At 39.0% G+C, this 15626-nt stretch overlaps 1 protein-coding gene across 1 annotated transcript in view; it reads left to right on the plus strand.

The window, feature by feature from the left end:
* ROBO1 (roundabout guidance receptor 1) overlaps window positions 1–15626 on the plus strand; it is a 707322-nt gene that overhangs the window by 335029 nt on the left and 356667 nt on the right. The window contains exon 3 of the mRNA XM_057404322.1: window positions 2314–2397. Coding sequence (XP_057260305.1) covers window positions 2314–2397 — 84 coding nt within the window. The remainder of the gene's footprint in view (window positions 1–2313; window positions 2398–15626) is intronic.

Raw genomic sequence — 15626 nt, forward strand, 5'->3', positions numbered from 1 at the left:
TTGTCCCAGGTTTTATAATTCATTCCCTGCACCTTTTATTTGGCACGGCAACTGGCTCAAAAGGTGTAAAAATGACTCCTAAGTCACTAAGTGAGCCTTAGGAGTTTAAAATAATTGAAACCAATGCTAAAGGGCATTATCATTGGTTGGCTGCTGAGGTGTTACAAGGAGGGTGCCCATTGCTGGGAATGCTCTGTCTGAAGAGGTATATTGTGTAAAAAATACCAATTTATCATGCAGTTGTATTTTGTACATGATGCTAGATATTACATTGATGGGTAGAACACTCTGGTAGATTTCGGTGCATCTTATTGTTTCTTCTTCATTTTGAGTAGCGTGTGGTTAAATCTCCTAGAAGGCTATCAATCATTCAAAGCAATGATCAGCAGGTCTGTTGCTTGAAATCCCACTACGAGTTTTCTGTAGTCGATTACAAAATATTTGCCCTAAAAATGTAGTCACAGCTTCTGCCACTTGATTTAATAAAACGTCCCGTCCTCCTGTCCTTTACTGCTGTAATTTAAAACTCTGACCCAATCAACCCTTGATTGTAAATAAGTGAGCAAGTGGGAGAAACAGAATGGTGATCCAGTCGCAACACAGCAATTTTCAGAGCAGCTTTTAAAGATATACGTGACATTGGCCATTAGTGAGGCAGCAAAGATGAATGGACCAATAAATGAACATATTTAACTCTTTTCATCTGCCAAGATGAAGCACCACCTTGATGCCTGGTTATTTTTTGTTGTTTGGTCTTTGATTTTCATTTGCACACCAGTCTTAGTTGACTTTTAAAAAGACATTTTTGTCCAGTAAGTCCCCTTAAGTGGATCGGTCTTGAGGATTTGGGTTTTCTTTTTGTTTCTCTGTTGTTATTCATTAAAAAGATTTTTAATTGTATTTATTGTATTGTATTAAAGATTTTAAAAGTAGGATGCTGTAAGATTGCTTAAAAAATTAATAGAGAATATGAATGTGATTCTTGGCATCACATTTAAAAAATCAGATGGACTGAGGTAGTAACATGAAGTGTCCAGAGACAAAATACATTTACTTTTTTTTCTAATTTAATTCCATTTGTCATTGCTTTAGGTGTTATGAAACTTAAGACTGATTTTTAGCAGCACGTGTGTCTTATTGAAAAGGAAAAGTTAATTTTATTCATTGTAGAAGTCCAGAATATGTGTGTGAGAAAGAAAAACACATCTTTTCTATTCAGGGTCTTTGCAATAATTAATAAATTATCAGACACCTGTCAACAGGGAAAAGAAATAAGCAGCCCATTGTTATGGTAGTGATATCCTTGCAATGAGGTTTGATTCTTGCAGCTTTTTCTGAACACAGTATGAATGTTTCTTTTTAGGTGTTATCTGTCAATGCACTATCAAAAGTAAATTAAAAATAGAGTTTAAGTCGAAAAAAACAGTTTTACATTAAGCTGCATAGACAAGACTAAAAAGACTGACAACAAATTCCTTTGGGTTGTGGTGTTTTGTTTTCAGAGCCACAGGGATTTTCATTTCATTTTTTGCTTTGAATGATTTAGTTGGTTATTATGAATTAAATTTGTGGTGCTTTGCGGTGCTTCGATCAGCAATTTATCTTGGGGTCTTAAAATACGCGTTCATTTATGTGTTTAGCTGACCAGCTGCCTTCCCTTGTTTTATTTTTTGTTCAATGTGATGTAAATCTTTTTTCCTTGCCGCATCTTTCACCTCAGAAAATGCATCTTACTCCTTATGCTGCTAAACTGTTGCCTTTTCATAGAGGGGCTCTATGCCTCTCCCCTGCCCCATCTTCCAGAAGTAGAGCAGCCCCCCCGCCCCGTGCTTGTCAAGGCACAGTTGTCCCCCCCGCCTCCTCCCCACAAAGAGGTGAAGTCCCCTGAGTCTGTAATTGCCAGGAGATGAAGCGATGATGGGGAGTGATCACAGTCAATAGCTTTGATTAACAATAAGGTGGGAAATTAGCAATGCTAGCAGTCAGCTCCCCTGCCTTCCCGTCCCCATATGCTCACCACAGCCTGTGCTGGCTGGTTGGCAGGGTGGCCACTGTGTCGAGTGGGCTGCAGTGTGAGGCTTGGACTGGGCAGAGAGGGGCAGGAGGCAGCGTTCTGGTGACCCTGGGCAATGCTCGCAGCCACCTTTCACTGGGTACCACCACCGCACAGGCGGGGAAAGGACGAAGGTGCGCTGGCACTGTGGCTTTTGCTGTCATGTGTGGATTTAATTGTGTCTGGACGTGTTGTGATCAAAATGGCAACTCCTGTTACTCCTGTGACCCCATCAGCAGCTCTGGTGTTGTTTCCGACAGACTCCGACGACCTAGAGAGGGGGAACGACAGCGGGACACCACTCCCCACTTCTGATAATGGCGACAATTCACTGGGCTACACAGGTAGAGTGCATCTTTCCAAAATATTCCTTGACTGCCTTCTTCTTGACACTTTCCACCTACATCTGCCATTACCACCTGTACGGGGGGGGGGGGGGAGGTTAATCATCTTTGCTACCTGCCTGTCTTTCACCATCACCCTAGAAGTTCAACATTTGCTAGTACTGCTGGGAAACATTGTGCCTTTTAACTAACCCAGATAATTGTCTTTATGTGTGCATTGGTACATTTCAATGATTTAAATGTTTAAAGTGATTGTTCTATTGTTGAAACAATGCACCCATTATTTTCCTTCGAATCCTGGGAATATTCGTGCATGAGGCAATATATCATCTTGGTGAAATTTTTCCAAAGGCCAAAGGCAGGGGTTTTCCACATGTTTGTGATGGCTTTTTTGGTCTGTTTGGTTGGGTTTTGTTGTTATTTGTTTTTGCTTTGTTTCTGTTATAAACAAAAGTAACATGTATTGCAGCAGGGAAAACAACTCCAAATGACACTAAGATGTGATTGGAGAAGAATCTGTTTCGTTGACTTCTGCTTTGCATAAACTAGAGAAACTTGTCTCTAGGCCAAATAGAAAAAGCCACAGATAAGCAGCACCATACAGTGTGTTGCAACAGTGATCTCTGAGGAACCCAGTCCTGTAACTCCCCTGCACACTGACATGATACCCAGCTCCAGGAGTCACGCTATTGACCAGAGCACAGGCTCAGCTGCACAGTCCCTGCTTGTAGGGTTTTCATGAACTACTGCTGGTTCAGCACGTGGCAGACTCGATCTAAATGACCTTTAGGTTATGAAGGTAACTCTTCTGGTGGTAGCAACTTTTGGAAAGGGAAGGAGGGAGAATGAGTTGAACATTTGACTGGACGGTGTTTAAATACTTTCTGGTGGGTTACTAGTGTCACCACTGCTCACACTGCGTAAAATTGCATCTAGTCAAGTATGTGTGTGAATCAGATATTCGTAACTAAGACACTCTTGCAGGATGCAAGAAGATACGTGTAAGAGAGGGAGTAATTTCTTGTCCTTTCATAAAGCTTCATGTCTGTTATGCACCACTCACAATGATTATAGCTTTCATCGCCTACCCCTCACAATCATCCCTGCATGTGGTATAAAACATTGATACATAATTTCATTCCAGTTTAAGGTACTATTTTCTACAAAGGTAAAAAAGCAAAGAAATACAAATTTCCCCTCAGTCAAGAAGATAGGTGCCTTCTTAGAAAAACATAGCATGAACCCTGCTTCATGGGGATTATTTAGGTTTTTCTACCTTCTGAATATTTACTCCAAGTTTGGCACGTCTATGCTCCTGATACATGAGATCACCATATTGGCAAAATGAAAATTAGTATAGATCAAAGAATGCTTATTTTAACTTACTGTGAGTTAGATTTTTCTTACAGAAAACAGGGCTGGGAATGATGAACCTATGTCTTGTGTTTAAACAGCCGCTAATTTACTTGGGACAGTGAGTCAGATTCTGTTATTAAAGTTGCTTAGTTTTACCTAGAGAGGAGCAATTGGTTCCCTCCAGCCCCATCACCCCTGCCGGGACTGGGGCTGGTGCCTGACAGGTAGATTCCCACTCACAGCATCTCCATATCTGCCCATGGAGGTGGGAAATGGGACCCTGCATGAACCCTCCACATGCCTCTTTAGCCACAAGAGTAGCAGGGAGATACCAGTGGGAGACACATTTTCCCACTGGCATGTTTCCGAGAAGGGTTGGAGGCTTGGCTTGGGAACCCCCATGGTAAGTGTGATAGGTAGGTGATGGCAGGCAGAGGGTGCAAGGGATGCAGGCAGTGCTGCTCTGCAGTGGAGACTTTGTCCTCACCTTGCAGGACAGTATTTAAGACATATAAGGCAGTGTTTAAGACAGGAGCTCCTTGCTGAGCCCGGGGATGTGGGACAACTTCCCAAGCAGAGCACAGACCCTTCTGCATCTCTCCACCCAGGGGGATCCTTCACCAGAATCAAGGTGCACACATCGCTTCTGCATGCTGTGTCCAAGGACAGGGCTCTGTGTGGTATTGCAGCCATTTAACCTACCTCTCAGAGGCTAATGGGGTCATTTGGGAGGACTGACAAAATCAAACACTGGTCTAGTAGTTCCCCAGAGGCTGCGGATCTTAACTCTAGGCTGTGTTTCAATAGGCATTTCCCAAATGAGCACAAAAGTTAGGATCAATTTAGAAGCAAACACAAGCTGACCAAAAATGAAAACTGAGAGGATGGCTGGTTTTGTTTAACTGGAGTTTCTGTGCCTCTATTTGATTGCTCACTAAATGAAGGAAAGACCAAGTTTTTCATGTTTAAAGATTTAATGATCCAGTATTTTCTCTCCATTATGTAACAGCAATCAGTAGCACCACGTGTGTATGGTTTATATGGAAAAGCCCTGAGGTATTTATTAAAATTAGTCCAACCAATTTCTATAGTAATCAGTAAGGATTTTTAACAATAACATTAACTGTAATACAATCTTACAGGTAAAGTTACAATTCTTTCCAATTTATGGGCCTGTTCATGTGGGCCTAATATGGAATTCCTGGACTTTACAGAAACATTCTTAGATGATTTTTTGCTCTCTTACCTATAGAATTCCATTCACCAATAGGAAACCGTTCCAGAAACTTATTTCTACTGACAGAACTCTGTGTCATTTCTAAAAGCACTCAAATAAAGTCCAGGATGTCTGGACCAATGGGCAAAAAAAGCAGCAGTTTATTTTGTAATCCCATATTTATCTTCAGGGGGTGTCTGAATGGGCAAACCACAAACAAGATAATAACTGCTGTTATACAGTAGGATCATACATTTTTAGTCATACTAAGAGTAGTGATACGCTGTAGGGCACATCTTCCTTCTAGTTCTATACAAGTTTATCTGCAAGGTAAATAATCAAAGCATTCACTAGGATGGGAAGTTTCAGGGTTAATTTTTTCCTACAGATTTTTCTTTACACGTGTTTTTCAGGATTAATATATGCAGCTGTTTCATACTGTTCTGAAGAGGAGGTACATGACTCTTTGAGAGTGCTTCAGTGTCTTCTCCTAAAGTCCTCTTTAAATCCAGAAGTCTTGGGCTATCCCAGTTGTCTCCACTTGAGAAGTAATCTACTCAAGAAGTAACCTTCCTACCAAATAGGAAACACATCAGGTAGTTTCAGGGGGAGGAGAGAGGAGCTGCTAACCCAAGCTATTCCAGATAAAGATTGGAGTAGGTTAATTTCAAGACTGCGATTATAGGAAAACAATGAACTTGTATTTGACTTCTCGTGTATGTCACAGGACCAAATTAGATATTTTTTTATCTCCCCAATCAATAGTGTAATGAGCTGTACTTTTTGGAGATAATCAGGTTTTGTGCTTAAAATAATCATTATGATCATTATGATTGTAATTATTAAACATAATATTGCTACTTGATGATTATATTATTAGATATTAACTATAATATCCTTGATAGCTAACTATAATATTATTAATAACTCTGATTATTGGTTGTTAATTGTAGACCCAAAGAGAGAGACTGCATACATATCTACGTCAAATACTTTCCAAAAGTGATCATTTTGGTAATGTAAATAAAGAGTGGCTGATTAGATAACAAATCAAGAAAGGACTTGCAGTCACTGAGGATTGTTCCATGTGCATGACACTGATGTTAGACTGAAGGAGCTTATAGGAAGGATTTTCTTGCATATCTGATAAAAGAGAAATGCTAAGAATCAAAAATATGTAAAAGCTGATGTGACCACATAGGTAGCATATTAAAAATGTGCTAGACATATCTGGATTGATTCAGCAAAGGATTTAGGGTTAAAAAAATCACCAAAACATTTAACTGTAACTATCAGTTTAAAGAAATGAGCCAGGAAGATTACCTTGTCTACATCTCACAAAAGACTGATTCTAACTCTGTCAAGGCCAGACTGGAAAATAATTGCATAGTTGAGATTTGTAATAGTAAATAATCTAAGTTACTATTTTAACTATGAACAGGCCAGATCACAGTGACATTCAACAGGATAAAAACACATGAATTAGATACTTTGCTTTGTATTTAACTTGCCCTAAGGATAACATAGTAAGTAGTTTTCTGAACTGCTCTGTAACTATGCTTGTTTCTCTTTCTCCAGACTTTAAAGGAGACGTAGCTGACTGACAGTGATGTAGATACCTAAAAATGATTCCAAGCAATCCCACCTCTATCAGTTTGGATCTAACTTCTGAAACAAGAACTAGCTGATAAGCGTGTGCACCAGAGAATATAACGTAATCTTTTCTGATCACCAAAGGAAGTCAGGGGCATGGAAGATGCAAGTAGCAGTTCAGGTCTTTGTGAAGTTTAGGCTGTGGAGATGTCAGACAAAGGCTGTTGTTTGGACAGTTATTTTAGACTGGAAAGAAACTGTTAACTTACCCATCATTATTTTTTCATTAATGTCTTTCGGGTAAGTACAGCAACAAACAGAAAAGGGTGGGAAGCAAGGGAAAAGATCAAGAGGAGTTCTCGCTGTATATGAGAGGAGAAATACAGAAAATCATTGAAATCAGATACTGGAGGAACTCAGGAGATGGAGAATTTTGAAAAAAAAACAAAACAACACACCACCCCCCCCCCCCCCCCCAAAAAAAAAAAAAAAGCCAAAACCTCATAGAAGGAAAGGTCTTAGATGAAGTCAGGATTTCCAAGAGAAAAGCCTGTGGTTAGTGGTCAAATGGAGCAGACGATAGATTGTGTCTGAGGAGCTTTGAGAGCCACAATGCTGCCGCAGGGAGTGAAGAAACCTAAGGAAGCGCATATGCTAAAAACTGTCTTGACTAAAACCATTAAATCTACTTTTTTATTTAATATTTACCCTCTAGAACAGATTTTCGAGAAAAGGATAAAGTAATTAATATCTCCATATCAGATTTCTCATGTGGTTTGCTGGCCTGATTAGTGAAGTCACTATTCACACTTAGCTCACTTAGCCTTCTTTTTACCTCCCCAGGATAGTACAAGGGTAGTAAGCACCAAGTATGAGCCTCAGTTCTTTTCTGCATAATCAATGGCTGCAGAGTAATCTCTAAGATTGCATTATTCTGTGCAGTTGAAGTGTGTGCATGCATTATATTCCAGGAAGTAGCACATTTCCTGTTAAATCAACTGTGACGTAAATATTGGGGATCATTTAACAGATCATAGAGTATCACTTGTGTCACAGAGATCAGAATGATGGCTTGTAAAATTAACACTAAATAGTCAAATGTTTGCAGACAAGGATCACCACTCTTCATTAAGTAGATTCATGGCTTTTTAAACCAATTTTTCCACATAAACTTTTCTATTCACGGTCTTCTCGAAAGACTTTTGCAGTATGCAAAGAAGTCCCATGGTTCCCACATGTGACTGAAAGTTAGAGTTGGATTTTCCCCCCCCCCGATTTTAATAATGAAAACATAGAATCATAGAATGGTTTATGTTGGAAAGGACCTTAAGATCATTAGTTCTAACCCCAATGCCATGGACAGGGATGCCTCACACTAGACCATGTCGCCTAAGGCTCTGTCCAACCTGGCCTTGAAAATATGTGGTAGTGTTATTTTGTATGACAATGGATTCCATCTCTTTCACATTCCATTTCTTTTTTACTACTATGTTGTTATGTGATCAGGAGAATTGTAGTGGATCACCTTTTGTCTCATGTCAAATAAGACAGATTGCCCTTGGTGAGCCCTTCAGGAAATGAAGGGGAAATCTCTTTTGATTTTGTGGCAATTTCTAAGATGTTTTTTTCTTCTATTCCAGTAATTTTACATAGGTTACCCTATGTATTATAAAGTGGAAGTTCTAAAAACACATTCAAGAAGTATTCTAAGACTTCTTTCACGTCAAAGGTGGAAATCTAGAGTAATAATTATCCTGTGAGAAATGGAGTACTTTTCAGCCATTTTTTTTCTAACACATTAGTAGAAGTAGTAAATATGCATATAGGTTTTGTGTCTGAGAGGAGAAAAAGCTATGATATGCAACACAATGACACATAAGAATGTTTTAAAGAAATGGTTGCTATTTGATTTGAAATTCCTTCTAAATTATCATCTTTTAGGATTAGAAAGAATGAGTGATACTGGGGGAAAAATCACGTGAAACAAAAGCAGAATTTCTCTAATGGAATGCAAAAAAGACATGTTGTAGAGCTAGGGTATTTTGGGCTGGGAGGAGGCTGTCATTTCAGATGTGAAGCAGGTAGATAGCAATGTCTGAAAAAAACAAACATTTTGTTTCTGTTTGAGTATTCCAAGTAAGCTATTGGCATGGCTCATATTGCAGAGTTCATCACGGCAACAACTTTGAAGGGAAAAACAAATGCTTGTTCGCACTGCAGAACCAATAGATATCTAACAGAGCTCAATGAATTGCTAGATTAGATAGCAGCAACATTAATTGCAGTTACAGAGTCCTTAGTGGTTACACACAGTAGATTTCTTGACTTTCACATCTCAGGATATGTAAAAACCTAGCTTTTAAGACCTTTTTCATAGTCTTCCTCTGTTTTTAAAACTTGCCAACTGAGCAAGTGTGCTCTTGAGTCACTGGGACAATGAGCACAGAGCCCTGTGACACCAGTTTTACAAAGTTACTTCTTAGAGTACATCTGCATTCTAAATCCAGGAACAGATGGGTACTGTTATGCTTGTTTAAAAAAGAAGAAAGAAAGAAGGAAAGAATCCCCTGCTCTTGTCTATCAGCAATCTCTGTTTGCCATGTCAATCTAAGCTGCCAGAAAGGTCCTTTCAGTTTTGTGCTTCTTTTTGCAAGCATTCGTCTGCAACAAATACTGAGGATTCTTTTGAATTTGTATCAAAATATAAATGTAAATATAATATGAATCAATAGAATTGCCTGTCAACAATAGCAATATTCAGGCAATAATAATTAAAACACACAGGAGCAATATTGGAGCACAGAGACACCCACGTATATAAATCTTTCACTGCTAGTTTTTATGAAGAAGTTTATAGAAAATCTCCTCCTCCAGTTATTGTGTTATAATTCAAGGCAAAGCTTTGATTAAAACAAAAAGCAATAGCAACATACCATGTTTCTCAACCAGTTATTGAGTTTCTGGTAGCCCTCAGACCAACTTAAGATGACACCACCCCCACTGTCCCCTATCCCTCTTCACACTTCATCAAAAAAAGGAGGAGTGGGAGCAAAACATTTTGTGAAGCATTTGTCCAACAGTGACATTAGTAGCAGTCAGTATAACCGAGATACTGGGGATTGCTCTAAACAACCATATCTCAGGAAAAGGAATTGGAGCTGGAGAAGGTGCAGGAAAGGCCTATTAAAATAATCAAAGAATGGAATATCTATTTTGACAGAGGCCTTAATGAAAGGGGGATGTGATTGGCATATGTTACCAGCCTTATGTTCTTAGAGAACACATAGGGGGAAAAAAAATCAGCTACAGAGCGTGTTGACTATTCAACTTGAAGAAATCCAGCTATTGGTAAATAGCCTATATTCAAACGGAGCTTAGAATGTGTGCTCTTATAATGGGTGATTCTAAGCTTTTACTGATACATTACTACTTGACTAAAGAATGAGCGGGCGTAAGATGGGCCCTAGTTAATTTAGGATAGCAATTTAGGGTATTTTACAGAAGCAGACTCTAGAGCCGTTTTCAGACAGGAATCTGAAATGTCCTTTCTGAAGGTTTAAATTTGTGATAGGCCATGATAGGCTACTAGATTGGATTCCCCAGGATGAGCACTTTAATCTTGAGTTTGCATGTTCCTAATTAATCATGAGACAAGTAAAATCAAAACAAAAGGCATTCACAGCATATTATACTTTCTCTTTTCCATTTGGACTGTCACAAACTGGAACCCCTGGAGTTGATGAGAGGCTTCTTTGCTGAGGGGCCTCCAAGCAAGAGTAAAGACAGAGCAAATTACCCTCAGACACTGCTGTCAGTTCAGTGAATTAAGTATGCAAAGCAATTTGTGAAGATGTTAAGAAGTGCAAATTTCTGCCAGTAGGTCAAAAGAGTATGAATTATCACAGGATGAGAGAGGTAAGAGGAGATCACTCCCCATCCTCATCAAGGCCTTTTATACAAGTTAGTCTTTTTCTAGCCAGGCAATTTGTTTTATTTAAAGATGTAGGAAATCAGTAGCAAACATGGTTTCATTACATGTATGGGAGTGACATTCACTGTAAAATAAACACTTATTGTGTCTGAAATAATGCACTTTGAGTATTATACAAAAAGAAGAAAGTGGAAAGGTAATTTCTTGTAAGTCAGATAGTAACATTGTTGTTCATGTTTTCACAATAATTACTATAGAGGATCATGGATTTACAGGGTAATTCAGGTCAGAAGCAACCATTGGAGGTGTCTAGTCCAACCTCCTGCGCCAAGCAGTGTCAGCTATGGGGTCAGACCTGGCTGCTCAGAACTTGATCCAGTCAGCTCCTGAAAACTTCCAAGGACAGAGCTGGCACAGGCTGTGTGGGCAACCTGCTCCACTGCCTGCATGGGGAAAAAAGCTTCTCCTTATATTCAGTCTGAACCTCTTTGTTTTGACTTGTGCCTGTTGTCTCTTACCCTGCCATGCACCACTGTGAAGAGTGCATCTCCATCTCCTCTGCGACCTCTGTGTCAGTGTGGGCAAGGTAGCTGTTTGATCCCCCTTATAGCTGCATCTTCCCTAGGCTGAAAAAGCCCTGGCTCCTCAGACACCCAGGAAGTGATCCTGATGATCCTCTGTTGAACTTGTCCCAGTTTATCAATGTCTGTCTCGTACCAGGAGGCCCAAAATAGGATGCAGTACTCCAGGTGAACACTGAGTAGATAGGGATAAGCCCTTTCGTTGACCTACCACCTTTGCACTCATGCAGCTGTCCTGCTTCTGGCCATCTCTGCTGCCAGGGCAGGCTGCTGGCTTTCTCTTAGTCTGCTGCTGGCCCAGAGCCCCAGGGCCTTCCCCAGCCATACAGCAGCCAAAGCTGCTCCCTAGCCTGTATGGATGCAGACAGTTCTTCCTTCCTTCCCGAAGCAGGACTCTGTATTTGTCCTTGTTAAATTTCATGAGGTCTCTGTTGGCCCATTCCTCCAGCCAGTTTGGTTTTCTTGTGGCCTGGTTCCCCCAGTTTGGCTTTGCCAGCAGTCATGAGAAGCGTGCTCTCCCTCATCTTCTTCAGGACACTGATAAAGATGTTAAGCCAGTCAGGTCCCAGGACAGTCCCTGTACTGTCCTCCAGGTAGGCTGCAGAGCATTAACCATTACCTTCTGAGACAATGAAGCATCAAGTTTTTACTCATCTGGGGTTCACACATCCAGATCATAATGCCCCTGCTTGGATACAGGCATGTGTTGAGAGATGATGTTGAACCTAATACATGAGAGTCCAAAAAAGCCCCCCAACAAATCTATTCAATTACGGTTTCCCATCAAAACTGATCTCTCCTTTTAGCGCTGTTGATAATCACAACTCTTCTCCCAGCATCCCAGCTCCATACATCAGCACTGAATAAGAAAATAAAAATCAGCATCTATCAGAAGATCCAGAGTTAATTTTGGCAAATCAAATATCAGACTTCTGTCAAATGTTTGGAAATATTACCACTTATTTCAGTGCTTTATATGCGTGTGTGTGTGATTCTTGTATGTTATTTATCCATAAACCGTAACAAGTTGAACCATCACCTACAAGTGTTAAAACATTGTAGAGAGCTCTTTATAAGGAACTGTATTGATTTTCAGTGACCCTTGTATAAGAAAAGAGATAGTTTTCTATGGTACAATTTACTGGACAACATATTATTTTTAGGGTTTCTGCCTGAAACTTCCTAAAGCACAGTGAAAAATTGCTACTAAAACTCACTGCTGCTTTGAATATTGCAGAAAATCCCGAATTCTTTTGCACTCCTAAATATAATCAAAACCCTATTTTTTTTTTTATTCAAGCTATGAATATTATGAAGTAATCTCTTCCAAATCTGCACTAGCTTTTTGATTAGATTCTGTACCTTAGACTCTTCTTTTTATTCCCATCAGTTCTTGTAAGGTACTAAACTCCAGTTGCTTCATTCTGCTGTTTTCATTGCTTACTCAGTCAAAGTGCACTGAAAAACTACTTTCTGTATTAATTCCTGTCTAATCTTTAGCAGAGTAAATTTCTCTGTCTTGTTTCTGGATTAGTGCAAAGCCAAATGCAAGATTTTGCTCTTTCTATTAGGAATAAGTATTGTCCAAGGCAACCAAATTGCTTTTAAGTAGATTTAAACTTTTGGATATCAAAGTATAATTTGCTTCATTTTCAGTAAGACTGTTTACTTGTACTCTGGTGTGTAATGAGGCCTTTCGTCATTCAAATGCAATTATTTTCTTCAATTTTTTTCTGAAAAAACAAATGGATAATATAGCAGTCCTCACATCAATGGAAATGATAAACTTTGACAAGGAAGCACAACGAAAAGGAAAAGAAAGTTGGAAGGATAATAAACTTACTGATCACCTCGTTACAAAGTCCGTGTTCTGGATTTCTTACAAATCTTCAAATGACAAATTTAACATGAATGATGGAGGAGGAAGATGCCTGTTTCTCTGGTAAAAGCTACTGTGCAATGTTCAAGTATTGCATAGTGACCATTCTTACTGAAGAGTAAGTACATGACAGGAGGCTGAAAATGGACTGGGGGGTATTTTTTTCTCCAGATTGTAGTTGTTTAATTATACCTTTCAGATCATTATCAAATATATAAAATAGAAAGAAAGCTTATCTGGAAAAAGATACTGCAGGAATTTGTGGTAATAGTGTGACTGTTGTTGCACCATATGCACACAAATTGTTGTCAACATGATTTTCAGTTCTTATTGAGCATACCATATCATCCATGGCATAACAGAATTTTTGTGCAAAATTTATATGCATAAATATAAATACTTCTGGGTTTATTAAAAATAATTTAATAAAATTATATCCATTACATCACCAAAATAATCAGTATACAATGAGAAATTAAATAAACCCTCTCTACATAAACAAAGATAAAGCTGATATAGATATCATATTCAACAATTAATTATCTCTTTTTTTTCCCCACATTCTGGGAGCTTTGCAAGAATGCATTGAAGATATGAAGGAAAAAAAGAGATTCTCTATAATAATAGTGCTTTGATTATAGACAGCCCCTTATGGGAACTCTTCAGAACTCAAGATCTTGTAAGGGTATAGAAACCAGGTAAACAGTATAATCATCCCAAAGGGAAGGCTTTATGATGAAGAACTTCCAGAGGAAATGTTTGTTTATGTAATGGAGGTGTGCATTTTCCTTACCAAGTGAGATTACTTGTAGCACTTTTCTGACAGATGAACAGTCAATCTGAGCTTCACTTGAGAAGATCAGCATAGGGAGCCATTTTTTAGCTTGTTAAGAATAGACAGTATTGAGCTAAAAGTTCACTAAAGTTTGTAATTACATCATCTCCTTAATGTATATAAATACCTAAAGGGAAGGTGAAAAGAGGATGGAACCAGGCTCTTTTCAGGAGTGCACATTGGCAATAGAAAATAAACACAGGCAGTTGCTTCCTTCCCTCTGAGCATCAGGAAACACATTTTCATTGTGAGGGTGACAGAACACCGGCACAAGTTGTCCTGAGAGGTTGTGGTCTCCATCCTTGGAGATACTCCAAAGCCATCCTGACATGGTTCTAGGCAACCTGCCTAGGTGGCCCTGCTTAAACAGGGAGGTTGGACAAAATGCCCTCCAGAGGTCCTTGCCAACCTCAAACAGTCTGTGATTCTGTAATGCAAGAACTTTAACAAACAAAAAAAGCAAGCTTTGTTGACCTTAAGCTAGCCTGAAGCTTACCTGAAGCTATTTTCTTAACCAGAAATGTTCCTTGAAAAACTAATAGCATGTGAGAAACACCAAGATTATTTGGCTTCTCTTAAACTCCAGAATACAGAGGCTTTACCTTTTCAGATAAAGACAAAAAACAACTACTGAGAATAGGAGCTGTTTGCTCTTTCTTCCAGGAGCACAACCTAGAATTGTAAAGTCCTCTTGTTATTGTCAAGAATGTGCTTTTGCCATACAAATGTGTTTGAATATACTTGTGTTGTTTAAGTGATGTATGAAATAATTAATTGATATATCAATGTAAGTTAATTACAAGCTTATTCACATGCACGCAAACAAGTGTGTCAGGCTAGCTTGCCTTTGTGTTTCTGTGCTTGCCAACGTGCTGAATGTTGATCTAAAAAAAAGAGAACAGGGACTCCGAGGAAAACAGAATAGAGAGGATATAGATGTGAGGTGTTCCTGCCCATGGCAAGGGGGTTGGAACTTGGTGATCTTAGGGTCCTTTCCAAACTTAACTATTCTATGATTCTATGATCCTATGATAACTAATTTTATTTTTTAAAACCCACGTGACTGTAAATACAATACCTAGAATGAATATACATTGATCTCTTTCTTAATAGGTCTATAAATTTACCTGAAGAGTGGATGCAGCTAGTTTTAAAACCTAATAAGAATTAACTTCTTTGTAAAACCCAGGTTGTATCTTTATGAGTTTTTTACGTATTCAGTTAGAAAATGTCCTTGTATTAAGGTTAAATTCTTTTTGTAGCTGCAGATGCTTTTAAAATTTGCTGTGCAGAAGCTGAACTGAGATAAAGAAAAAGCATCATGACACATTTATTTTGGCAGCCTGATCAAAGAGGGACCGCTGTATTTAGGCAGACAAGTGTATCAAAGTGATGCAGTTTGCAATGGCTTCATTAGCATTCCTAAAACTGTGTCCTTGTGATAGGCTCTGCACTGGCACTTGCAGGTTACCACAATTTTAGAAAGTGGTGTACATCTGTCAGGACACAGCTTGCACTGAATACACTGAGAAATTACGATTCACTACAACCTTTTGCTGCTTGTATTAATTTCCCTCTAGACATAACACATCTGTTCATGGTAAGATTGATCCAATGCTCATCCAACTACAGTCCATTTACTTCAGCAAGCAATGGATCCAATAAATACTGTGCATGGGAAGATTTCAAAACACGACTGAAAGCTGGGTTAAGGTTATGAGGCCAAGCAGAGCAACATAGGATCCTAAATCCTCTAGCAGCTTTTGAAATGTAGTTTCCTTCTTTTTTCTACCAAGACAGTAGAGAGTCCATTCCTGATAGGAATGGAGCATTTCTTA

This window comes from Pezoporus wallicus, unplaced genomic scaffold, assembly GCF_028554395.1.
Source record: "Pezoporus wallicus isolate ANWC-B61680 ecotype Strahan unplaced genomic scaffold, APGP_CSIRO_Pwel_v1 contig_5922, whole genome shotgun sequence".
NCBI classification, from domain to species: domain Eukaryota; kingdom Metazoa; phylum Chordata; class Aves; order Psittaciformes; family Psittacidae; genus Pezoporus; species Pezoporus wallicus.